This window comes from Quercus suber, unplaced genomic scaffold (genome assembly GCF_002906115.3).
Source record: "Quercus suber isolate HL8 unplaced genomic scaffold, Cork oak 2.0 scaffold_216, whole genome shotgun sequence".
NCBI lineage: Eukaryota > Viridiplantae > Streptophyta > Magnoliopsida > Fagales > Fagaceae > Quercus > Quercus suber.
In genome coordinates, this window is record NW_027069674.1 from 440,623 (window position 1) to 465,395 (window position 24,773).

Sequence of the window (24,773 nt, forward strand, 5' to 3'; positions counted from 1 at the left end):
AGAAATTTGTTATGAGAAAAAAAAAATTAATTTTTTTACAGCATTTTATATTTCCCGTCAAAGTGGTATTAAAACTTTCATAAAATTTTTCATTAACAAATGCCCTAAGGGCACCAATTAACTGGATCCTTCATTATTTAATTGAAATCTATTTATTAGCCATATTGTGAAATGAGTAATGTTATAAACACAAACTTTTTTATGATATTGTTACAAATTATTAATGTAACAAATTTTTACTGATTCTCATCTAGGCCTACCATTGACATTACTTTTTTACTGCCTAATAACCACTTATCTCATTAGTAGTTTGTAAAATATATTTTAGTTTTAGCATTTTCCTTGTGAAAAACCAACCCAATCATACGGAAAAACTTCCACATACGGACACACCCAAGTTTGCACTAATTTTCACAACTTGCTAGGTTGTTAACTTATGATTAGATTACAACACTAATACATGGCATGAGACTATCACGGAACTTGGTGAAAAAATGGATTTGGGCGCACCAATCACAAGCTGATACTAGTATGTTGTGGGATTTGGGTGTGAAAATGGATAATATGTCCATAAAGTTTTCCTAGATTTTTTTTTAAAAAAAAAAATTACAAAAGGAAAGTAGGACCATACGAAGGTTTCAAATGGTCTACAAAATAGGTAGAGGCCTGATCAGCCCAACTTAAACTGTTGCTAAATTCGAGTCATTAACAAAAAATTTGCCATGTAAAAATTAAAAACAAAATTTCTATCCAGTATATAATGATGTATCATAATATGCTTATACCTCATTTTACATAGATAAAGCTATTTAACTCAAGAGTCAAAATCAACCTTGAAATGAGTAATTTGATACGAATCTTTTGATCTTTTGACCATTTACAACTTCAGAGTGATATAAAAGTAAATTACTGTCAAACAATGTCTGACAAGAAAATCGACCCTCAAAAAGTCGAGGTCTGAGCGCAAAATTCGAGTTTCTAAGACTCGAGGTGTTAGTAATGTATATTGTTTGCAAACCGGGCCAACTAACTAAATAGTTAGAGAAAAAAAATTACTTACCTATTTCCTCCTGATGTATCATAATATGCTTATACCTCATTTTACATAGATAAAGCTATTTAACTCAAGAGTCAAAATCAACCTTGAAATGAGTAATTTGATACGAATCTTTTGATCTTTTGACCATTTACAACTTCAGAGTGATATAAAAGTAAATTACTGTCAAACAATGTCTGACAAGGGAGATTTGTGGGCTTTTTTCTTCTTGGGTTGAAGTTTATGAGCATAAGCCCAAACCCACCTAAAAATAATTTTTGTATTAATACAACGAAAGGGGATGGCAAAACGACTCGGTAAATACCTTGTTATGAACAGAAAAATCACTTACATCCCCTGCTTAAGCAAGTCAAAAGTGTCTTCCACAATCACTCCTAGTCTTCCAATATATGACTTGCAATCAAGAGGACAAGGTGAGAAAATCCATGAAGCTTCTTCCAATATAATTTTTTTGATTGCCAAACATCTTAGCAGAGTTTTTTTTTTTTTTTTCTCTTCATGTGATTTGACCACAAAACGGTTTAGCAGTAATCATCAACTGGCAACTGTCAGGAGGTGTGCACACTCTAACAAGCCTCTCTGGTCTTGAGATTGCAAAGCCTGAGTTGTTTCATAAGCACTTGAGTACCTACAAAACAGAGACATAGAGAGAGCATTAGGACAGATTGCACAGAGCTTTCTATCTGCATTTTTACAATTTATAAGTACGTAGTGCTTAAGTAAATCACTTTTTAGACAGTGCATTAGAAAGTAAGGTCAACAACTTTTTGCCTTCTAGGGTTATACCAACTAGCGAGCTTCTCCCAACTCCGAACCACTCCATGATGGCCTCTCCACAATACACAAATACGGGGCTTACAAAGTAGCAGATTTTTGTTTTTTCTCTCATAAGATTTTCAAACTCCCAATTATCATCAATCTCCATCCAAAGGACATTATTGTTGAACTCCAATTTTGTGTAACAAAATATTAGGATGCACCTAGATATTTTATAATATAAGCAACAAAATAGAGCAAATAATTGTCTAAATATACTAGACATAATCTCAGAGGTTACCATTTCTCCTGATCTCAAGACAACCCTCTCTGTTCAAGAAGAACCTTTGTATCATTACATTGCCTCCTCAAATGTTTGTATCTATGCCTCAGAGTATCTTTGTGATGGTGAGACCAAATTTCCCATTGAACAGTCTGACCATTTCAATCTAAGCCTCGGCCACGAATCCATCACCAACTTTATTCCTGTTAAGCAAATGATCCATTTTTTATGTCTGATTTATTCTTGGACATTCACCAATCAGCACAGGAATGTCGTTCTTTTATGCACCAACAGGAATGATAAAATTTATTTATGGGGGGATAAAAATTCATTTAACAAAGCATTTGAGAATGCACTTGCTGGGACAGGGCTATTCATTGCAACACCTAATTGGTAAAAGTAGTTTTTATCACAGACTAACCAAAATGATCAAAAATACATGTGAACAAAGCAATGGATAAAGCATCAAATTTACTAGGGATGTCAAGTGGATCTGAGAAAAGGAATCTCCTTCTCCAAGCCTATGTCAAGGAAAGACAAGAAAACTATTAGAGAAAAGCTTCTTTTTTTTTCTTTTTTCTTTTTTGAATTTGATTTTACAACTATTTGATATGATTCTTAGAAAGGAAGAAAATATAATTATCAAATGAATCAAACAAAAAAAAAAAGAGAAAAAAAAGAAAAGAAAAAGAAATTGCAATTCAGTTTACCTTATATATTTGCCACATGGATCAGCACACTGAAGAGATAAGGAAAATGGGTTGGCAAACTCTAAAATACTCTAAACAGAGCAATCCACCATCCTTTTGTCAAATATGATTTCTGCCAATCACAATGTCCACATTTGTTCAATCAGCACATTCCAAACTGCCTTATTTTAGCATGAGAAGAGAACCAACCTTATAGTCTTGAACACTTCCCAGTACTCTCCCACCAAAACGAAGTCAGTTGAACCCATTTTCATTTTGTAATTTGGGAGTCTTAAAGCAAATAAGCAGACAACTAAGATAGCTTAGCCCAGTTGTACATCCCCACAAGATGATAATAGGTCCATAGAGAACTGTGAATCTCCATTCCCTTTCCCACCTGGAATCTAAATTAGATGCCTTATGTTGCTCCTACAATCCCCTTTAGTCAAACCCCTATCATGCTGAAGATGCCAGTTGGGGGTCTGTTCACAAGAACTGAGAATTTCACAATGGAGAGTGTTGACATAAGCAGAAGTCCATCTTGCCCTATAACCATATCTGTTAAAAACAAAGAATTTTGACAAGTGTCACAACAGTACACAAAAAATAAAAACAAAAGAGAGCATCTAGTATGCAATCCAAATCAGCATTCATGTATCATGAGTTCCACTTTGCCATTCTTCTCAATACACCCATATCAATGGCTACTATTGTGTTCTTATTTCCAAAAATAATTTATAAAAAAAAAATAAAGAAAAAGGGTAATTTATGAAAGAATTATTGTTCCAAACTTACAAAGGTAAGATAAGTTAGTTTCACACAGTAGTGAAGTAATTTGTTAAGTGTAAAATTTTACAAAAACTTCTTTCATTCTTATTCTTTTTTAATATAGAGATAACAGAAAATTATTAATAATTACAAATAACTATACATTGGAGGCTGGAATCTCCTCCAACCACATATAATCCCCACCAAATTTAAAGGAAATGACAGATTTCTAATCCATACTAATATATTCCAAAAAAAAAGGAGAAAAGGATTACACCATTTTATGATACTTTACTATTTCTTCCTTAACACCAAATTTTGTAAACCCATTAGTCCTAGGTTTGAGCGTTGCACGAATTTTAATAATTAATTCTATTACTTAGTTTACCTTGTCATTTTCTTAAGTTCCCAATATTGCTTATATTTTGTTGACATTAATGTAAGACTTGTGCAGATTATCAAAAAAGAAAAAAAAAAGTGCAAGACTTGTGCAGAGTGCACACTAGAAATCAAAGTCATACGCTTAAAAGAGTATTCCATAATAATATCTTTTCAGCAAGCTATGAAAACCTATGAGGGTATGTAAATGGGTTGATGTGCTGTAGTAAATTTAAGAATTCCTAATACAGCTCTTGTTTCGTTAACACCAAATACAAATACACATCTCCCTCTTCCCTCATTAACCTTGGAAAATGGCTTATGTGCAACTCCTTCCACCAACTCCAAAGGAGGATTTTTCTTCCATAAGCCATTTCCTATCTCAAATATCCAGCTTTCTACCCATAAATCCATATATATAAAATATTGAAAATAATTTTTTTAACTTTTTAAATATTGTTCTTATTGTATCTTGGAAGAGGACAAGACGATAACTGATTAACTGGTTATTGTATCCTTCCTAGCTAAATGCTTACTATTGCCAAATCCAGCAGGCCTCATTTGGCAACTACCACTCTACCACTTCAAATCCCATAAGAAACTATGCTCAACTAATGAAACCAATAATTCCAATTCAGTATAAGTAATCTCTTGAGTATGTCTAAGCAATGTTGATCTTCATCAATATAAAATATTATTTTCATTTTGGCTTTACTTGTCCATTAAGTTGCACAACTTTATGCTTTTCACTAAAAGAATTTTAAAAACTTCTTTTCCATTAAAAGGAATGCAATTTAGCAACAAATCATATTACTAATTTCTTTCATTGTTTGCATTACTATATCCTTTCAAATTGGCTTAATACCCCTTTAATGATGAGCGTGTTAATATAATGAAAGAGAGTGCGAAGTGACAAAGATGAAAATCAAACAATACAACTAAAGAGGGAGACAAACTTTGGCATTCAACAACTCAAAAGAAATCAAACAAAGATGATGCAAAGGAAAACAGTTTCAAAGTAACAACAGTACCTTGCCTTGTTTCCTTGAAATTTGATCAAGAGGTTGTAATTTTCTTTCACTGTGGCTATGAATTGAAATTGGAATCATAGTTCACCGACGGATAGGCCAGTGATGAGGAACCCAAAATAAACCCATGTCCAATAGTTAAAGCAAAATCCCATATCAAAGTCAGACCCACTTGTCACATCTAATTAATTTTTTTGACTACAATCCAAATAATTAATTTTTTTTGGCAGGGTGGAAGGCCTGACAAAAGAAACTCACACAAACACCATTAAAGCTGATATCTTGACTCGCTTGGTTATACCCTTTATCAGAAGTTGGATTTCCATAAATCAAGCACAAATAAAGTTAATTTAGACTAAAAATTGTGGGTTCTACAACATCAGATTTTGGATGACAAAAACTGAGATAATGCAACTCAAAGTATTCTAATATTGTAGGTCAAGAAACACTACCATGAAAATACAACAATATAAGCCGACAATACATTATTGAATTATTTTGAAAGCACTCAATGCTGAACAAACATACCAATCATCAGATCTGGGTCTTCAATGTTGAAATATGCACTGCATACAAAAATGTTTTCTCTGTTAGTAACCTCTTTGCCATCTATAACAAATCATTTCAAACAGCTTGGCACATATTTATTTCTATATGACTGATATTTTATATATAAGCAACAAAATAGAGCCAATAATTGTCAAAAGATACTAGAATGGATAAATGGAAATTCACCTAGGTATAAGAATCCTAGACATAACCTCAGAGGTTACTATTTCTCCCAATCTAAAGACAACCCATTATGTACAAGAAGAACCTTTGTATAATTACATTGCTTCCTCAAATGTTTGTATCTATGCTGAGCATCTTTGTGATGGTGAGACCAAATTTCCCATGAAAAGCTTGACCATTTCAATCCAAGCCTTGACCATGAATCCATCACTAACTTTATTCCCATTAAGCATTTGGTATTGTTACAATCCAAAGAGGTAATGATCCATTCTTTATGTCAGATTTATTCTTGGACATTCACCATCAGCACAGGAATGGCCTTATTTTATGCACCAACAGGAATGATAAAATTTATTTATGGGGGGATAACAATTCATTTAACAAATCATTTGAGAATGCACTTGCTGGGACAGGGCTATTCAATGCGACACCTAATTGGTAAAAGAATTTTTAATCACTGACTAACTAAAATGAAAAAAAAATACATGTGAACAAAGCAGTAGCTAATGAAAGGAAAACTATTGGAGAAAATCTTCTTTCTTTTTAAAAAATTCGATTTTACAACTATTTGATATGATTCTTAGAAAGGAACAAAATATAATTATCAAATGAACCAATAAAAAAAAAATGGAAATTGAACTTCAGTTTATCTTACATATTTGCCACATGGATCAGCACACTGAAGAGATAAGGAAAATAGGCAAACTCTAAAGTACTCTAAAAAGAGCAATCCAGCATATCCTTTTGTCAAATATAATTTCTGCCAATTACAATGTCCACATTTGTTCAATCAGCACATTCCAAACTGCCTAAAACATAGTTTCTAGCAGCAACCACAAACTTATTTTGGCATGAGAAGAGAACCTACCTTATAGCCTTGAAGACCACCCAGTACTCTCCCACCAAAACAAAGTCACTTGAACCCATTTTCATTTTTAATATGGGAGCCTCAAAGCAAAGACGCAGACAACTAAGATAGCTTAGCTCAATTGTACATCCCCACAAGATGATGATAGATCCATAGAGAAGTGTGAATAACCGGTAATATTGAAAATGCCAGTTGGGGATCTGTTCACAAGAACTGAGAATTTCACAGTGCAGAGTGGAGACATAAGCTGAATTCCATCTTGCCCTGTAATGATATCTATTAAAAACAAAGAAATTTGACAAGTGTCACACCAGTACACAAAAAATAAAAACAAAACAGAGAATCTAGAATGCAATCCAAAACAATGTTCATGTATCACAAGTTCCACTTTGCCATTCTTCTCTGTAGACCCATATTACTGGCTACCATTGTGTTCTTATTCCAAAAACAATTTTTAAAAAAATAAAGAGAAAAGCTAATTTTTGAAATAATTTTCTTTCCTAAACTTTCCAAAAGCTTCTTCTCATTCTTTTTTTTTTTAATATAGAGAAAAAATATTAAAATCATAGCAATGTAACACAGGCCTTGTGTTTCAGCTATATATTTGTGTTACCCAAACACCTAATGATCAAGTCCTAAATCTGAGTAGTGAAATTCTCTATGCATCCTGTGAACACAAGTCCCTTCACTTTTGTCATCCTCATGCCCAAAACTCACCTTCCAATGTGATACAAAGAAAGGAAAGGAAGGATCATATTTCAAATAAATTTGAAGTCAACCATATAGAGTGTTGTCAGATTTAAATTGTGTTACTTTTATATACAGGAATCAAATTTCCCCAAACAAATCCTTTCTCTTTGTTTTTTGGCTAGGTAAAGAGGAGGGGGGGAGGGGGTTTGAATCCAAAATACTAGGCACCATAGATGGTGCTAGTACCATTGAGCTATCACTCAAAACCCCAAATCCTTTCATTGTTTTAGAATTAGCCTATTGAGATTCACTCCTCACATTATATTCCACAAACCCATATCATCATGCACAACTGATCACAATATTAGTTAGTTTGATTCAAGGCATTTCTTAAGTCATTCTAAGACTTTACTGCTCTTCATATTAGCTGCATTTCAAGACATTGAGTAACAATAACGCATAGTACCATTTTTCTATAACTTTCTATAGGCTAGTTGGTCATGATACAGCAGTAGACAAAAGTGCAAATACATTTATTCTAAGAAATATACCTTGGCTTGTATATAAAATGACACATGCATAAATATACAAAAGTATACAGAATAGCACAGGCCCAAAAACATACTTCAGTGGTCAAGTTCTACTATTACCCTTTGTTTTCTATATGAGAGCAAAAGAGTTAGGGGAATTTTTATATGAAACTGCTATAATATCTAACAATTTTACTACAAAAGACCTACAAATTGACGTGACAATGAATGTGATTGGTGCCACATCAACAACATAATAAATTAATTTTTTGTTTTGTGTATATAGTTGATACATCAATTTTATTTAGTAAAATTTGTAGTAGTAGAAGTAACATCACGCATTGTTATAATATGCAAACAGGCAAATAAATGTTACCGAGAAGACGAAGAGTTCCCCAATAAGGTCTACAGCAGCCTGAACAGCTTTCTCTTCATTCAAAGGGCGAATTTCAACGTCGGTTGCATGACCATATATGCGTCTTTGCATTTGTGTTGTGAATCGATGGTTTTTCTGATTCCAATCATCATCATAAAAATTAACACATTTAGAGCTCAGTTAATTTCTCTTCTTTTTTTCTTTTTCTCTTACATACAAACAACAAAACTAATATCTAAACACAAGCAACTATTAAACAATTAGATTTTTGTGAATATGACCCATATAGCATATGTGAATTATAATTATTTCACAAACTCATAAATGAAATGGAAGCTTCAAAAATGGATATGACATTTCCTAGATTTCCTTTTCATAAGTTCAAATTTCCACAGAATGAGTCATGGCCTTATGTTCACTACATATATTCATACCCACAATGATATTCAAATGGAAACAATGATACACATCAACACCCAGTTGATAAAATGAGATTAGAAATGTGTTTGTGAAGGTAAAAATATGGGATAACGTAGTTAAGTACCTGGGCCATATCGATGATTAACTGGCGGAACCTTGGATGAATCGCAGCTTGTTGCTTCAACCTGTTAGCCACGGGTTTGCTGAGAGTCTTCAAGGCCAACGTCCCAAGCTTCAATAGTGGGAGTACCATTACTATAATTTCAAAATTGTTAATGAGCACCAAGTGCTTGATCTTTGGTCTGTGTGAGATTTAATAAAATTGCGAGCTTGGAAATGTTTAAAAAGTGTGGATATATAAAGGGTCTTGAGCTGAGCAATGTTGAGTGTTGAGGTTTGACTGGATCAGAAGGTGGCTTTCTTGGTGAAGAGGCCAGAAGAGGATGCAAAGAAGCAAAGGTCAAGAGGAAATGGAACAAGGCATTAACAAAATTGGGGGTTGTCAAAAGGGCTTTTTGGGTGATAGGCGAGCTTATTTTTCTCTCTGCCTTTAGTTGACTATATGACCGAATGGGTGAAACTTGGAAGTGAAAGTGCAATATGCAAAGTGAGTAATTCTATAGTCAACCAATCTCTCACCTAATTTTGCCGCTTATTGACCTAAGCAATTGTGTAGACACTTTTTGTCTTTTGTGATCTATAACTTTATATAGTCGACTTACCGTTACACAAATCAACAAATTATAGAATTAAGTGTGAAAATAGTTTTGTTTATAGATTTACTATTGCAAAGCACCATTTGAAATGTAAATTTGTGAAGAAAAAAAATGGAAAAAGTACTTTCCACCTTCAGTTCTCCCATCTTTAAATGGATGGATATTAAGATTTTTGTCTTTGTCGTGATATTATCTTGTTAAATATTATGAATGGTAACGGGTCGGGTTTGGGGTGGATCTCTTTAAACTTGAACCTGACCCTCCAGCTGCCTCGTTTACTAAACGGGTTTTTTTTTACTCCAAACCCGCCTTGTCAGGTCCCCATGGGTCCCACCCCACCATGGCACTTCATGGCCCAATCCATGGCCCAATCTTTAAAAAAATAGATAGTAGACCTTAAAATATTCACAAATCTTCACCATCACCAATCAGTAACAAGCTACCAAATATAAATCTCCAACCAACCAAACATAAAAGAAAAAAAAAACCAAGTTTCGATTTTTCTTTTTTCTTTTGAGAAAACCCTAGATTAGATTTAGATTAGTAAATCAAGAAGAGGAAAAAAAATGGCCATATGGATTGACTAGCAGGGTATCACTGCGAAAGGAAAAAAATGGCCATGAGGAAAAACATGAGTGAGGCCCTGAAGGGCGCGGTTGAGTGAGATGGACGACAACGAGGGAGAACCGGAGATGAGAGAGTTAGAGAGTTATGCTTGTGGCCTTGTGAGTGAAAGAGTTGAGAGATGAAGATGGAGAGGCAGCTAAGTTAGGGATAGGAAAAATGAAAATAGAGAGAAAGTTTAGATATTTATACCTAGGGAGTTAGGGTTCAAAGCCCCACTATGCCTCAAGGGGTGGAAATGGGGCAATGGGAGTTTTCTCCGTCATACAAGACTGGACAAGGATGGGACAATACAAAACCATGCAAGGCAAGGTGAAGATGCCATCCTTCGGCCTCGACCCTCCTCGTTGCCATCCCTAGTGCTACTAAACCACAAGATACTTGGTATTTAAAAAATATTTATTACACTATTTTGGCAAGTGTTTTAACTTTTAAGCTATTGATGATGTAACAAAAAATGAACGTACTCATTTATAAATGAATTGTTAATGTTTTAATAACTATATGATGAAGTTACCTTATAAATTTTAGAGGATCTCAATCCCCGAAACCTAATTTGATGAACGATAATATTATGAATTTTATTTTTATATAAAAAATTATACTTCGTTTTGCAGTAGGAATGACAATATTTGATATGATATGTGAACACAACATGATTTTTTGTAGATTAGTGTTTAGGGTAAATAGGTTTGTGTAAAAAATGGGTCAATACACTTTAATACGATTAATAAATTGATCAATTTTGTGTTGCCCTATTTAACCCACAATCAACCCAAAATAACCGGACTAATATAAATTAATATCACTTTTCTCTAAAATAAATACAAACATAAATATATTATTAAGTATATAAAATATTTTAAATGGTTATATTGATAAATTCTTTGTTGAACTTTAAGGCGGAGCCCTGCTATGCCTCAAGGGGTAGGAATGGGGCATGGGAGTTTTCTCCGTCATACGGGACTGGACAAGGATGGTGCAAGACAAAACCATGCAAGGCGGGGTGAAGATGCCATCATTCGGCCTCGGCCCTCCCCATTGCCATCCCTAGTGCCACTAAACCACAAGATACTTGGTATTTTAAAAAAAAAAAATTATTACACTAATTTGGCAAGTGTTTTAACTTTTGAGTTATTGATGATGTAACAAAAATTTAACTTACTCATTTATAAATGAATTGAGAATGTTTTAATAACTATATGATAAAGTTACCTTATAAATTTTAGAGGATCTCAATCCCCAAAACCTAATTTGATGAACAATAATATTATGAATTTTATTTTTATATAAAAAATTATACTTCATTTGCGATAGGAATGTCAATATTTGATATGAGATGTGAACACAACATGATTTTTTGTGGATTAGTGTTTAGGGTAAATAAGTTTGTGTAAAAAATGGGTCAATAAACTTTAATACGATTAATAATTTGATCAATTTTGTGTTGCCCTATTTAACTCACAATCAACCCAGAATAACCGNCACATCATCAAGAACTAAAAGGATCCTCATAAATGAAAGTCTTTCCTTTATCATATTGATTCCCCTAGATTTGTTACCCACCTTTAAATTTGTATCCCTTAAGATCTCAAAAAGAAGTGCCTCTTGTAGTTCGATTACACTAGCATCTGTCCTCGATCTTTCTCTTAAATTTTCTAGATAACAAAATCCATCAAAATGATCACAAATTCTATTAAAAATAGCTTTTGTGATTGTTGTCTTCCCTATTCCACCAGGGCCATAGATACCTATTATATGACCATCATTTGACTCAATATCTGAAATAATGGTCTTTACACGATAATTTATTCCAACAGGGTATCGAGCAACAAATAATGGTGTGCGATTAAATTTAGAATTTGAGATCTCTTCAACAATTTCTTGGATAAATTTGAACTCATTGCATCTGTCATTCACATAACATTAATAAATATATATATATAACGAGTTAGACTAGAAAACAGAAATGTGAAGATCAAGTAAATTTAAGATGTTCGGCTTGTGCATAAAAATTTTAAATATTGAGAATTAAAGTAAGTGGCTTGTATTAATTCCCATATATATGACATTCAATTTAAACATAAAAATGCGGGCATAACATAATTTGAAATTAATAGGATATTATTGTTTAGAAAATTTATTCATATATAGAATTCATATGTGTTTATATTTAAAAAAAATGACTAAATAATAAGATACCTGAATTGATCATTTGCCTACTTATTTCAAGTTTGAAAGTTAAAGACTTAAAAGACAATAAATAAAAGTGTAAAATTGAAGGAAAGTATGGTAATTTGATCAAAATGACTTAACATTTAAAACAAAACCGTTCGAGCAAAGCCATGTGTTTTGATATTTTTTGTTTTAAGTCAAATTTTCATGATTTAATCAGGTTTTTTTTTTTTTTTGGTTGTGAAACTAAAGCTTAAGTTTCTGTCAGTGCAATCCAGATTTTCATATGGTTTACCAGTTTGACGGTTCAACCCTTGATGCGGTGCAATTCTGAGTATTTATATGTCTAGAATGAAGTTGCATGGAAAATCTAAGTTACTGATAATTGAAACTTCTCAAAAAAAAAAAAAAAAAAAAACTTGTTAAAACTCACTTTTAATACTAGAACTAAATTATTAAGATAGATTTGGGAAAATTTTTAAATAAATAATATGTGGGAGAAAGAAACTCCTATATATATATATATATGACACTCCTATTTAATCAGTAAGTTTTTTTTTTTTTTTTTTTTTAATCCTTCTATTTCAACATTGCTAGCTAATAACCTCTACAGTCATAGATATGAAGAAAAAAAAATACATACATAATTTGGCCAAAAGACATTGATAAATTAGCGGTAATTGTTGTTTAACAATAAAATTAGTGATCAGACCACTAAAAGTTATAAAAAGTACAATAGTTGTCATTAAATACATACCTATGCTTGTAATGCCAACCAGATATATTAGCGGTTTCATGGAGAGCTTTTCTCCATCTTTCTACTTTCTTGCTATCCTTAAGTTTTCTTTCATGTTTAGCTAGGGCTTCTCCGAACTTTCCATTTTGGTTACGAATTTCAGATGGATCAACCTTGTAAAAAACCGGTCGCACCAATTGGTCATTCTTTTTACACTCAACAATCTTGGCAAGCTCATCCAAACACCAAGTGGAAGATGCATAATTTTCAGAAAATACAATTATTGACATCATTGAGTTTTCAACGGTTTTGAGAAGCTCTGTAGAAATTTCTTCTCCCCTTGGAAGCTTATCATCAATGAAGGTGTGAATACCCTTCAAACGCAAAGTGTCATACAAATGGCTTATAAAACCAAAACGGGTATCTTCACCTCTAAAACTCAAGAAGACATCAAACTTCTTGAGTTGGTGGGTGAAAGAAGAAGATGAGGCTCCTTTGTAGGTCACAAGAGCCATCGAGATTTATGAGCAAACAGTTGTAAAGATCTGAAATGAGGAGAAAGAAAACTGTAAAGGTATTGCAATATAACTCAGGAAAGTGAAAGCCAAATTAGTAAGAGGGTGAATGCAAGCAAGAGGAGCTTTTAAAGGTGGCTTGCTTTCGGTGTGTCCAGCAACTCTTTGAACTTTAAAGTCCCATATTGATGCTTTTTACATTGCTTTTGGTGTGACTCTCTGAACTTTCCAAGAACCACAGATGCTTTTTTTATTGCAATATCATGCAAGTTTCCGTGTGAAACCTAAAATAAATCTTGGAACTTTCTAAGCAACATACTGGTCATTGTGGTCAAACAAATGGTAATAAAAGTAGGTAGCCATCTTCCATGCAATCCGTCCAACAAAGTTCAAAGAGAGGGCCACGCGTTTTTGACTTTCTGGAAAAGTAGCTATCTTTTGTCCACACATTTCTCATTTTCCTACAAACTTCCCCTCTTTGTCCACGACACTGATTGTGTAATGAAGAGAGAAGGGAAGGGAACTTTCCTTTGTTTGGTTATTTGGAGAGGAGAAAAATGAAAAAGTGAAGAAAGTAGAATCCACTCGGCACAATAATTTTTTATCAAAAATCTCACACTCAAAAAGGGAAAGGGGATGTGTGAAAAGTCCATTAAAAGATTTAGTGCATATAGATTTATTGTATATCAATATGCTAGCTAAATGGCAAAAAATCCTTTTCTCTTCTAGATAAAATTTTATGCCCTAACATGGACACAAATAAGTCCATTTACTGTCATATATGCATTAAAAAATATAAACGTGCAACACATGTCAAAGCTTCAATCTATTTTTGTTTTGGGAAAAATATCGATTGAGAATGTATTTTTCATCAACATTCCAGGCAATCAACCATAAATCCAGCTACAATCAACCATCACCATGCGCAGGACCTCCCAGCAAAAGCAAATTCAATTCCCTTTTTTTTCCAATTTCAATAAGGAAATCATACAGGAAATTGCATTGAAAAATGCCTTTACATTAATATAGGATCTGAATTACATTGGAAAAACTACCCGATAAAAAAGTACCAAAATTATATCTGACATTAACAAGAAAAATAGATGCTACCGTCGAAGCTTTTTCAATAACCACTTCCTCCGTGCTGTGACATCCATGGCCACGAACATTTTGGCCTTTCTCTCATCTTCTAAAAGTTCACAAGCCTCCAAGAAAATCTCATCATCCATGTCAGGAACGGTTTGAAGTGCTGCAACTATACATTCTATTGAGCTGTAGTCTTTGTCTTCCTCAGTACCCAAATATGTTTTTACTACCCATGGCTTCCCCTCAACTGCCTCTTGTGTCTCTTTCTTGATGGTTCTCCTAACCTTTTGGATACATGCTGAGGTTGACAAAGGAGCAGATTTTCGCTTTCTTTTCTGATGAGATATTTCAAACTCAGTAGCTGGAGATAGCGTCTCTCCAATTATATCGTCAATCCCCATCCCCAGGGTGTTGGTGTTGATCTCCATTTTTACGTCGAAATAACTTGATCTACTATGCTGACTTTCATTACCATAAATCAAGCACAAATCACAATAATCACCCAAGATCGTATCTCTGTATGTAACTGCATCTGGATGATCCTGCAAAATGCCATTTTTAAATAAAAGCTGATAAAAATTATACAGTTCAATGTTCAACTATCGATAAGATTAAGTTCTGCACCCTACGTTACACACCAACATATAGTTTACTTCATGAAGACTGTTTATCATTTCATCAAGCGGGAGAGAGAAAGAATGTGTGTGCGCGCAAACATGTTTACCATACTGTGGCACGCTCAGTGCTCTTTAGTGATAACCAAGGGAAACAAAAAGGGATAACCCTTTATCCTAGCAACATTACGAATAAGAAAAAATAGCACCTTGATATAAGCTTCCCAAACATCATCATTAGCTGTCATTGTTTGGCGAATTCCATCCCAAGCAAAGCCATTATGATTGAGGATATCTGTGATGTCCATATACTCTTTCCTCAAGCTCCAATACCGATCTTCTAGTACATCTTTGTCACAAAGGAATCCAATTTTTTTACTAAATGACGCATTCATCCAGGTCCAAGCTTTAGCATTGTATGTACGACCAATCTTATTCCCTCTGTGCAACTGTTCTAACATAAGGACAATAAAATAATGGTCCATTTCCCTTGTCCAATTTATCCTCAGAGGATCATTATTAGCAGGGGACTGGTAATCCTCTTCACCTACAACTTAAAAAATAACTGTCATTACATGAGAGGATTTATTCTGGAGGCATCAGTACCAAAAAAAAGTAATAATAATGTTGTTTCATACTGTTTAACAAAATTAATAGCTTCAAACATTACTTGAAATGGGCAAATTTCAGTTCTTTTGTATTAAACTTTCAGGAGAACTGAGTCAAGTAGTTGTATTAGCATCAAATTAAAACTTCCTTTTTGCATGGATAGTGACAAATTTATACTTATTACAACAACAAAGTTGACAAATTATTTATAGTAATTATACTAGCAAATGGACAACTATTGCACCTGTAAATTAAACATGCTAGTGCAATTTTCAGATGGTCCTCCTCTAATATCACACGTGTAGTTCAAACATTTTCAGAGAAGTCCTTAACTGATTGTACCAATCTTGTCTACCTAAAGGTAATATTGAAATACAAGAGAGAGAGAGAGACCAATATTTACTCCCAGCTCACAGTCCTCAACATCCATAAAGTGATCAGAGTAATTTTGCCTTTGCTCAGTGTTGTCATTTCCATATATCAAAAACAAATCGTTGACATTTGGGAGAGTTCTATTGCAGTATGTTCTTGCATCAGGATGTACCTACAAAAATTATCTATAAGTTGTTGGGACCAAAAAGAATATTTGTGTAATGGAAATTCAGAAGAAAATATCACCTTGACATAAGCATCCCAGACATCATCTTCAGCACATATCATTTGTTGCATTTCATTCCAAGAAAAACCACTCTGGTCAAGTAGAGTTTTCATATCATTAAACCGCTTCCTCAAATTCATAAAACGACTTTTTAGGACATCTTTGTCATGCTGAGACCCAAATTCTGCACTAAACTTTGCAATCATATCACTCCAGCCTAGCTTGTTGAATTTTTGATCAACCATACTTCCATTACGAACTTGCTCTAACATTAGATCAATAAAATATCGGTCCATCGATGGTGTCCAATCAGTTCTTTGGTGATAGCTATTGTTAAGTCTGGCACCTTCAGAAAATTCTAAAATAATGTAAATATGGGGAAAAGTAATCTTTATTTGCTCATTTTAAAAAAACAAAAATTTTCTTTTAACTTCAATGATCACTGTGTTTCATATTAAAGAGGGAGCAGGGACTTGTTCTCTTTCTGTTTTTTTCCCTTGGTTCAAGAAAGCATTTAAACATATCTTGACAAAATGCTATTGCAATCAATGCAATATGAAATAGCACAGGTATATGTATCCAGACACGTTGAACACAAACATCTAATTGCTCATTGACTAAAGACCAAATACTTGAAGAGGGAAAAAATAGGCAAATGCTGACATTGCTTATAAGCTTGTCAAACCAAAATCTCACCAAAACCATTACATCCTAGATCTTGACGCGCTTCATTACACCGTTCATCAGAAGCTGGATTTCCATAAATCAAGCACAAGTCATTATAACTTGGCATCGGCATGATTCGGTATGGTTTTGCATCTGGGTGTTCCTACATAAACAAAGTCTTAGCCAATAGCTATGTATACACGAACTGACATTTAAGACTAAAATAAGTTGACAAAGCACCTTCACATGTGCATCCCAAACATCATCAAACGCTGTGACCATTTTCTGTGTTTCATCCCATGAAAATCGTCTCTGTTCAAGAAGATTTTTCATATCAAAGTACTGCTTTTCCAAACTTCTATAACGACTTTTCAGAAAATCTTTGTCATGTTGTAATGAGAATCGTTCCTTGAACAACATAAACATATCTATCCATGCTTGATTGTTGAAGGTGTAGTCAATCTTGTTCCCCTTATGCACTTCCTCTAGCATTACATCTATGAGATAACGGTCCATTGAAGGTGTCCAATCTGTTGTCGAACAACCACTGTTTGCATAGCATTGGATATTCATATCCTCCCCTATTACAAAGCAAAGATTTTGTTAATTCATGCAATAAGAAATATGTATTTCAAAGATGATAAGTCCAATGAGACAACTTATACTTAATTTTTTTTAATTAAATGCTGTGGTAACACTCTCGTTTTAGGCAAAGTTAGATAGATCAGCATTGTCAACCCCGGTCAACAACCATGTAGAAATATTTAGAATGATAATTGCATGGGTTCAGGTACATCAGAATTAGGATAGCAATGAAAGAAAAGGAAATAATGCAACTGAAAGGAGACTATAGTAGGTGAAGAACACAAAAAAGAAAATAAGACAATAAATAAGCAGATAATAACTTCCTTAAATTATTTGGGAAGCTCTTGCTGCGGAAACAAGAAACCTACCAATTCTCAAATCTGGTTCTTCACTGTCAAGATCTGCATTGCATGTCGAAATGCTGTATCTTCCATTACAAACTTCTTCACCATATATAACACATAATTTGTGATAGCTGGGAACAGATTTATTTCTATATGACTGAGCATCAGGATGCACCTGCATATTTTATACATAAGTCACATAATAAAACTACAAATATCTAAAGGATACAAGAATGAGTAAATAGAAATTCACCTTGGTATAAGAATCCCAGACATAATCCTCAGCAGTTACCATTTCTCCTGTTTCATCCCAAGAAAACCCACTCTGATCAAGAAGAACCTTTATATCATTATATTGTCCCCTTAAATGTTTGTATCTATTCCTTAGACCATCTTTGTCATGGTGAGATCCAAATTTTGCATTGAACAGTCTAACCATTTCAATCCATGCCTCGGCCACAAATCCATGACCAATTTTATTCCCTCTAAGCACCTGGTCTTGTAACAATTCAATAAGGTAACGATCCATTGTTGATGTCCAATTTGTTCTCCGACATTCACTATCAGAAGAGGCATGGCCCTCCTTTTCTTCAGCTACAAGATAGGTAAAATTGACTGATTTATAAGGATAATAGATAACTTCTCATTCATCAAAACGTTTCAGACTTTCAAACATAAATTAAGCTAGAAGAACATTATACTTGCCATCCATTGACAAACAGTAATATATATAATTCAACATCATCAAATAGCAATAAGATGGGGTACAGAACAATATCCACAGCCTAGTAAATCTGTCCTAACCCTAAGAGAAAATTTAAAGAAAATATTAAAATGAATTAAAATCTTATGGATCTTAATGAACTGGGCATGCCTACAGGCACGTAATGAAAAAACTAGAACCTATAAATCAAATTTCCATTTAAGGAATGCAAACATGAGAAAAAAATAACTGTTATACAGAATATGAATCTCTCTAATTAAACATATCCGATAAAATTTCATTTTGTGAAGCTTAAAGACCTACTGGACACCCAAATATTAACCAAAATCTTAATTGTGATTATCAATAAATCCCAAGTGGCATGTATAAAGATGAAACCAGATTTTTTATTTCAATAAGTAAACAGAATTATACTAATAAATTGGAGAGGAGTGTCCTCGAGAATACAGGTTCCCTCTAAAGGTCCTCCTTTTAATTCAAGAAATGAACCTCACCCATCTTGATCTGTATGATATCATCTTCAAAGTTTCTCCCTTGCAATAAATGACTGCAATGTCCATTGCTTACTGCATTTCCAAATATCAATTTCAAATCGCAATAGTTTAGCAAGGTCTTCCTACGATATGAATGCGCATCTGGGTGTGCCTACATCAGCAATTGTACACATGAAATACAGTAAAAATGAATACCAATAACCAAATATATATGATAGTGTACCTTGATGTAATTATCCCATAGATAATCATCTGCTGATATCTTTTGTTGAATTTCATCCCAAGAAAATCCCTTTACCTCAAGTAGACTCTTCACATCAGTATAATATTTCAATAATTTCTTAAAACGGTGTTTTAAGAAACTCTTTCCATATTTAGAGCCAAATTTTCCATTGAACAAGGTGAGCATATCATTCCATGCTTGTTTCTTGAATGTATTACAGATCTTATTGCCTTTTTTAAGTTGGTCCAACAAAAGTTTGACAAAATATCGGTCCATGGCTGGTGTCCAATCTATTTTTGAATGCTCTTTACTTGCCGGTACAAGGCTATTCATTGCAACACCTAATCAGTAAAAGCAGTTTTTATTCATTAAAAACAGATTATACTTCTTGAATACTCATTACTATAAGCTAACATAGAACATATGTAATTTCAATCAATCTTGCTGCACCCAGTTCCTAGCTATCAAATGAAGTAAGATATGCAACTTCCCAAAAAATAAACCATCAAGACCAGTTCAGTCAAGTGTTCACACAAAGCCAAGCACAATGTGCTCATTTCTCTGCAACATTTTTTTCTCTTTTCCGTGGATAGGAATAAAAGTGCTTGTTTCCCCATAATACAGACATGTTTGCAATACAACAGCAACTACAAGTCTTATCATTAGGTACTACTTAGGTCATAATTGGCTAAGCTCAAAATCAGCAGGAACCACAATTCTGATTCTTGTGGAAAGCAGACCATTGTTGACTGCCCAAAGATTGGCTAAAAGAGAGATTGCAGTGTACAAATTTCAAAGATGGTAAAAGGCCATTATTACTTCAAAATTTATTAAATTCTAAGGGGCATAGAGTCCCATCTATCTCTGGATAGACTCATGAGAAAAAAAGGGAGGGGGTTGTTGCTTATGGCCCTTTCTTGTTTTATGCATACTCTCTAGAATAAAATAATAGTAATAATAAATAATAAAGAATTAGATAGTATAACCAAATCAATCACAATGAAAAATAGTAATTTAAAGCAAAAAAACCCAATAGCATACATTCCAATGCCAATGGCATATGCATCATTTCTGCTAATCCATGACAGGATATAAAAACACACCAGTATTCACTCCTTGAATGTCATCATCAAAGTCTATATCACGACTTGATAGGCTGTATCTTCCATCTGCTGTTGTATGTGCATATATCAAGCACAAATCATTGAAGTTCATCAAGGCTTTGTTTCTATAAAACTGTGCCTCTGGGTGAGCCTGCATGTATATAATGTCAAGTCACCACTCACTATGACACCAAAGGTGTAGATTAAATCTAAACATTAACAAAAATAATGCACCTTGATGTAAGCATCCCAAACATGATGACTGGCAACCACCATTTGTTTAGTATCATCCCATGAAAATCCATTCTGATCAAGTAGACTCTTTACATCATTGAATTGAGTCCACAAATTAGTGTAATGACTTTTCAAGACCTTTTCATCATATGGGGATCCAAAATAGGCATTGAACATGGTCAGCATATCAGTCCAAGCTTGTTTGTTGAATGTATGGCCCATCCTATTCCCCCTATGCACCTGATCTAATAAAAGATCAATAAAATAGCACTCCATTGTTGGTGTCCAGTTTGTCCTTGTACGATCGCTACATGCAGGCATTTGGGTGCCCATTTCTTCCCCTACAACGTTGAGACTATCATTCTAGTGATAGAGTCCTTTCAAATGCTAAGCTTCCAATACATAAACAATAAGTCAACCTAGTCCTTAGCTGTAGATGTGGAAAATTCAAATTCACCAGAAATATCTGAAACCCATTAATAAGATTGCATACCTGTTTTAATTTCACTTAACAATTCAAACACAAAATATTGATCACTGAAGCTAACACACTGATTATACCAATGTTTAGAATCCTCCAGAGTTCTTAGGCTAACTTCATCATGGAATTCCTAAAATCTTATCTATTTGTTCTGAATTGAGTGGATTGCTTATGGCACATCATCAATAATTTAAATAGATACCAAAATGGTGATAGTCAATATTTTCTTAAAATGTACGTCATAAATCTAATCCACTCATTTAAAAATGAATGTAAAATATTTTAGGAACTGTATAATTGCAAAATAAAAATTCAAACCCAAATCAGCTATCAAAATGAAGATAATAAAGAGATACTACCGTAAAATTCCAGCTCAAATTATACATAATAACACCTTGTTTAATTCTCAAGAAAACCAATAGAAAATGAAAGAGGGGGAAAATATTCAATTATATGTGGTACACAAAAGGATGAATTAAGCCAAAATTCCAATACAAGTATGCCAAAGGTCTGCACGCTGTTTCAACATGCTTAACTCTTTCAAAAATCAAGAGTACATTTTAAATGAGTGATGCTACAAATTTTACAACATAAGTCTTACAAATGGATATGTCACCTTTTAAACAAACACACACAAAAAAAAAGTTCAGAAATTCATTTATTGTGTTGTTGTGGCACTATACACATTCATTATCGTGTCCATTTGCAAGCCTTTATAGTAAATTTAGCAGTAGCTTTAGTGTTTTCCCAATTTAAATATTACTTAGTTGATTAAAGGAAGAAACTACACTAAAAAAAGGCACTAATCCAAGCTAATATTCAAAACACTAAACCCTCTCTAACATTTGGTTTCAAATATCAATTTCAAATATATTATAGAGTAAATTTCATTAACTTACCCTGAGGTTTGAGTTAATGTCAACCAGGTCCAAGACATTTCAAAACTGACCAATTTGGTGCCGAAACCAATAAACATTGTTAGGTTCATTTGTCATTTTTCTCTTCTCTCTTAGGGACCAAATTAGTTAGTTTGAAATCTCTTGGACCTGTCTTTAGTATTTAGCCCAAACCTTAGGGTGGGTTAATGGAATTCACCCTATATTATAAGACTACAATTTACAACTCCAATTAGTCTATCAAATAAGTGAATACACCGAAAACGTACCAATCCAAAATTGCAAGATTACATCTAATTACAACTTAAAATCCTAACTAGTTCAATCAAATAAAGATATTAACTAAAATTCTAACACTAACCCTCTCTAGCATGTAAAAAATAACAACATTACAACTCAAATTAGCCGATCAAAAGAAGCTAATGCACCCAGAATATACTGATCCAAGCTACAATTCCAACATTAGCCCTCTGTTTGGTTGCCAAGAAAACCAAAACGAAAACAAAAAGATTTTTTTTTCAAAAATTTAATTTTACACACAAAAAAAATAAAATTAGAGATTCCATTAACAAAATTCGTGAACTGATTCGTTTATCTACTGCTAGATTTAAAATCTCGAGTTCCAATTCTAAAAATAAAAAATAAATCCAGAATAAGTGAAGCTAATTAGAGAACTGGAACAAGAGCAAAGCTAAAATTGAACAAGACGAATAGTATAACAAAGATGAAATAAAAAATTTCAGATTCAAAGTTTTTTCATTTTCCATTTTTCTTTTTAAGTTCCTTTTTTTTCTTATTCTTTTTCATTTCCTACTGTTTCTCAGTAACCAAACAGAACATAAGCTAATTCCATACTTTTATTATGTAACATATGTGTGTGTGTGTTGATATGGAGAGATAGTTAGAGATTAGGGTTTGGTACCTTTGATTTGTGGAGAGAAATCCCAGAGAGAGAGAGAGAGAGAGAGAGAGAGAGAGAGAGTGAAGAAGAGAAACTTCGAGGTGTGACTTGCGAGAATGGATTTACGAAGAACACTGTGATGGCTGTTTGGATGTTTTGACAGACATACTCCTCTCTGTGGATAGCTATATCCTGCACCAGTTCAATGATATATCAGTGCTATATTATCTATAAAAATAAAAAAAAAATAAAAACACTAATTTGGAGAAAAACTCTTATGGGCCCATAAAGTAAATAAATTGGCCTTGAGAAAAGTAAATGGGCCTAAAGGAGCCTAGAGAAAGAAATAGTAAACCCATGGACATTATGTGATGTAGAAAAGTAAGAGTGAGCCACTGCAGACCCGAAGTAATAAAGTAAGTGAAAAATGGGTTGATGGAAACCTATGAACCTCAAAGATGAAAGATATGGTATTTAGGCCAAGGAAGCCTAAAAGAGTTAGTAAAAACTCATAAGAATGCAGAATTGAAAACGGGTCAAGGATGCCCAATGAGAGAAATAGGCCAAGGGAGCTCACAAACAATGTAATGGGTCAAGGAAGTCCAAGTAGTATGAATGAAGACCCAATAGCAATGATGGGTCACCATAATCAAGTAAAAGAAGAGCATACAGCAAGCCCAAAAAAGGCCCAGTAAGCATGGATCAAATAACACCACAACAGGATGGTGTGGCAGGAATACTACTAAGCCAACGGAATGAGCAAAAGGTGAGCTAAAGGGAAGAAAAGCCCGCAATCAAGCAAGGCCTAGCCCTTGAAGAAAGCAAGCTATAAAGAATGGAGAATCATAAAACCGTTCATGCCATAAGAAGTCAAGAATGAGCGGCAAAATGCACAGACGAACCTCTAGACCATGGCAAACCCATGAGTAGTAGACAAGCTTTGGATATACACGGAAGTGGAGCACACACAAGGCCCAGACACTACCAACCTGTACCCAACCAATATAGGAGTGGTGGGTCATGGATCAGAAGTAAGAGAGGGTATGGTCTAGCGGTGGGGAGAAGGGAGAGTCTATTATGGGGTTCCCGCTCAAACCCTTTTGGGAGAAATGTTCTACTGGGATGACATATCACCCAAAAAATAAAAGGATGAGTTGGAACCACTAGGTTCATACTATGAGGGATAGTAAGAGAGAATACCCACCCTGCTGTGGATAAGAATGCCACGATGGACAAGCAAACAAAACAGTTTTCTTTGTTTGGTAATGGAGAGTGGCACAGCTAGCACAGGTAAGTGGTGGTGGATGGACAGCTAACAAACCAGTGAGTGGTTAGGAAGGACACCCACACCCAGACAAAAGTAGTTAAAGGGTAAAATGGTAAAAACCTGTTACAGCAGGCAGTATATAAAAGGCCCTCGTCGTGCATAGTGGCATTATCAAAACAGTAACAACCACTAGGAGAGAATTACAGCACCACCATCACCATAACACTACATAAGCAAGCACTAAGAAAGAAAAGAAAAGAGTGGAAAAAGAATCAAAGTAACAAAGCCAAGAAAAAGAGAAAGAGAATCATGAAGAAAAATAGAGTGTGTAGAATGGCAGGCATGCACCAATAGGCTAATTCCTTATCTCCCTCTAAAAGCCTACCCTCTGTTAAGGATAAAGGATTTGTTTAGGCATAAGTCATTCAGGCCCGTTTCCTCAAAGTGGATAATTTCTACAGCAGGATTCTCCTGCGAGGTTATCCACGTTGAGGAAGTGGTTCCCTCCCTGGTCTTAGTCCTGTAACACAACTGAACACGGCAGACTAATCTTTTCCTTCTTTGATCTCATTACTTATCGTTATTATTTCTTTTGTTGTCTTTGCAA

At 34.0% G+C, this 24,773-nt stretch overlaps 3 protein-coding genes across 27 annotated transcripts; all 3 read right to left on the reverse strand.

Annotated features, from left to right (window-relative positions):
- Positions 1-1,139: 1,139 nt before the first annotated feature.
- On the reverse strand, positions 1,140-9,163 carry LOC112039045 (uncharacterized). 21 transcript variants are annotated; one of them, XR_010631462.1, is made up of 8 exons: positions 8,700-9,163; positions 6,560-8,290; positions 6,347-6,451; positions 5,488-5,525; positions 4,963-5,017; positions 2,807-3,343; positions 2,115-2,299; positions 1,140-1,685 (listed from the first exon to the last, which is right to left on the reverse strand). XR_010631462.1 is itself a non-coding variant. In XM_065779739.1 (4 exons), the coding sequence occupies exons 1-4, from the start codon at positions 6,622-6,624 to the stop codon at positions 3,190-3,192; spliced, it is 312 nt and encodes a 103-aa protein (XP_065635811.1). In that variant the 5' UTR covers positions 6,625-6,996; the 3' UTR covers positions 2,806-3,189. The 21 variants fall into 21 exon arrangements, 1 of the variants encoding a protein (XP_065635811.1); XR_010631459.1 differs by lacking the exon at positions 4,963-5,017; XR_010631458.1 differs by having other exon boundaries at positions 4,963-5,525.
- A 2,219-nt stretch (positions 9,164-11,382) lies between these two features.
- Positions 11,383-13,625, reverse strand: LOC112020092 (toll/interleukin-1 receptor-like protein). Its single transcript, XM_065779754.1, has 2 exons — positions 12,848-13,625; positions 11,383-11,824 (listed from the first exon to the last, which is right to left on the reverse strand). The coding sequence occupies exons 1-2, from the start codon at positions 13,339-13,341 to the stop codon at positions 11,383-11,385; spliced, it is 936 nt and encodes a 311-aa protein (XP_065635826.1). The 5' UTR covers positions 13,342-13,625.
- Positions 13,626-14,274: 649 nt separating this feature from the next.
- On the reverse strand, positions 14,275-23,063 carry LOC112028156 (uncharacterized). 5 transcript variants are annotated; one of them, XM_065779736.1, is made up of 13 exons: positions 22,921-23,063; positions 20,622-20,962; positions 20,388-20,538; positions 19,285-19,625; positions 19,062-19,212; positions 18,097-18,437; positions 17,868-18,018; positions 17,155-17,495; positions 16,945-17,077; positions 16,269-16,606; positions 16,044-16,194; positions 15,251-15,588; positions 14,275-14,969 (listed from the first exon to the last, which is right to left on the reverse strand). In XM_065779736.1, exons 2-13 carry the CDS (start codon positions 20,952-20,954, stop codon positions 14,448-14,450), a joined length of 3,291 nt encoding a protein of 1,096 aa, XP_065635808.1. In that variant the 5' UTR covers positions 20,955-20,962; positions 22,921-23,063; the 3' UTR covers positions 14,275-14,447. The 5 variants fall into 5 exon arrangements, with proteins under 5 accessions (XP_065635808.1, XP_065635805.1, XP_065635807.1 ...); XM_065779733.1 differs by having other exon boundaries at positions 15,251-15,594; XM_065779735.1 differs by having other exon boundaries at positions 15,251-15,594; positions 20,622-21,008.
- Positions 23,064-24,773: the final 1,710 nt, after the last annotated feature.

Coding starts and splice junctions, on each gene's coding strand:
- LOC112039045 (XM_065779739.1), bottom strand. CDS start 6,624: ATGAAAATGGGTTCAAGTGACTTTGTTTTGGTGGGAGAGTACTGGGTG. Junction 5,018..5,487: donor AGACCCAGATCTGATGATTG/GTATGTTTGTTC, acceptor TTCAATTCATAG/CCACAGTGAAAGAAAATTAC. Junction 3,344..4,962: donor TTTCAAGGAAACAAGGCAAG/GTACTGTTGTTA, acceptor TGTTTTTAACAG/ATATGGTTATAGGGCAAGAT.
- LOC112028156 (XM_065779733.1), bottom strand. CDS start 20,954: ATGGGCACCCAAATGCCTGCATGTAGCGATCGTACAAGGACAAACTGG. Junction 17,496..17,867: donor AGAACCAGATTTGAGAATTG/GTAGGTTTCTTG, acceptor GCTTTGTAATAG/GGGAGGATATGAATATCCAA. Junction 15,595..16,043: donor TGAGCTGGGAGTAAATATTG/GTCTCTCTCTCT, acceptor TTATTTTTTAAG/TTGTAGGTGAAGAGGATTAC.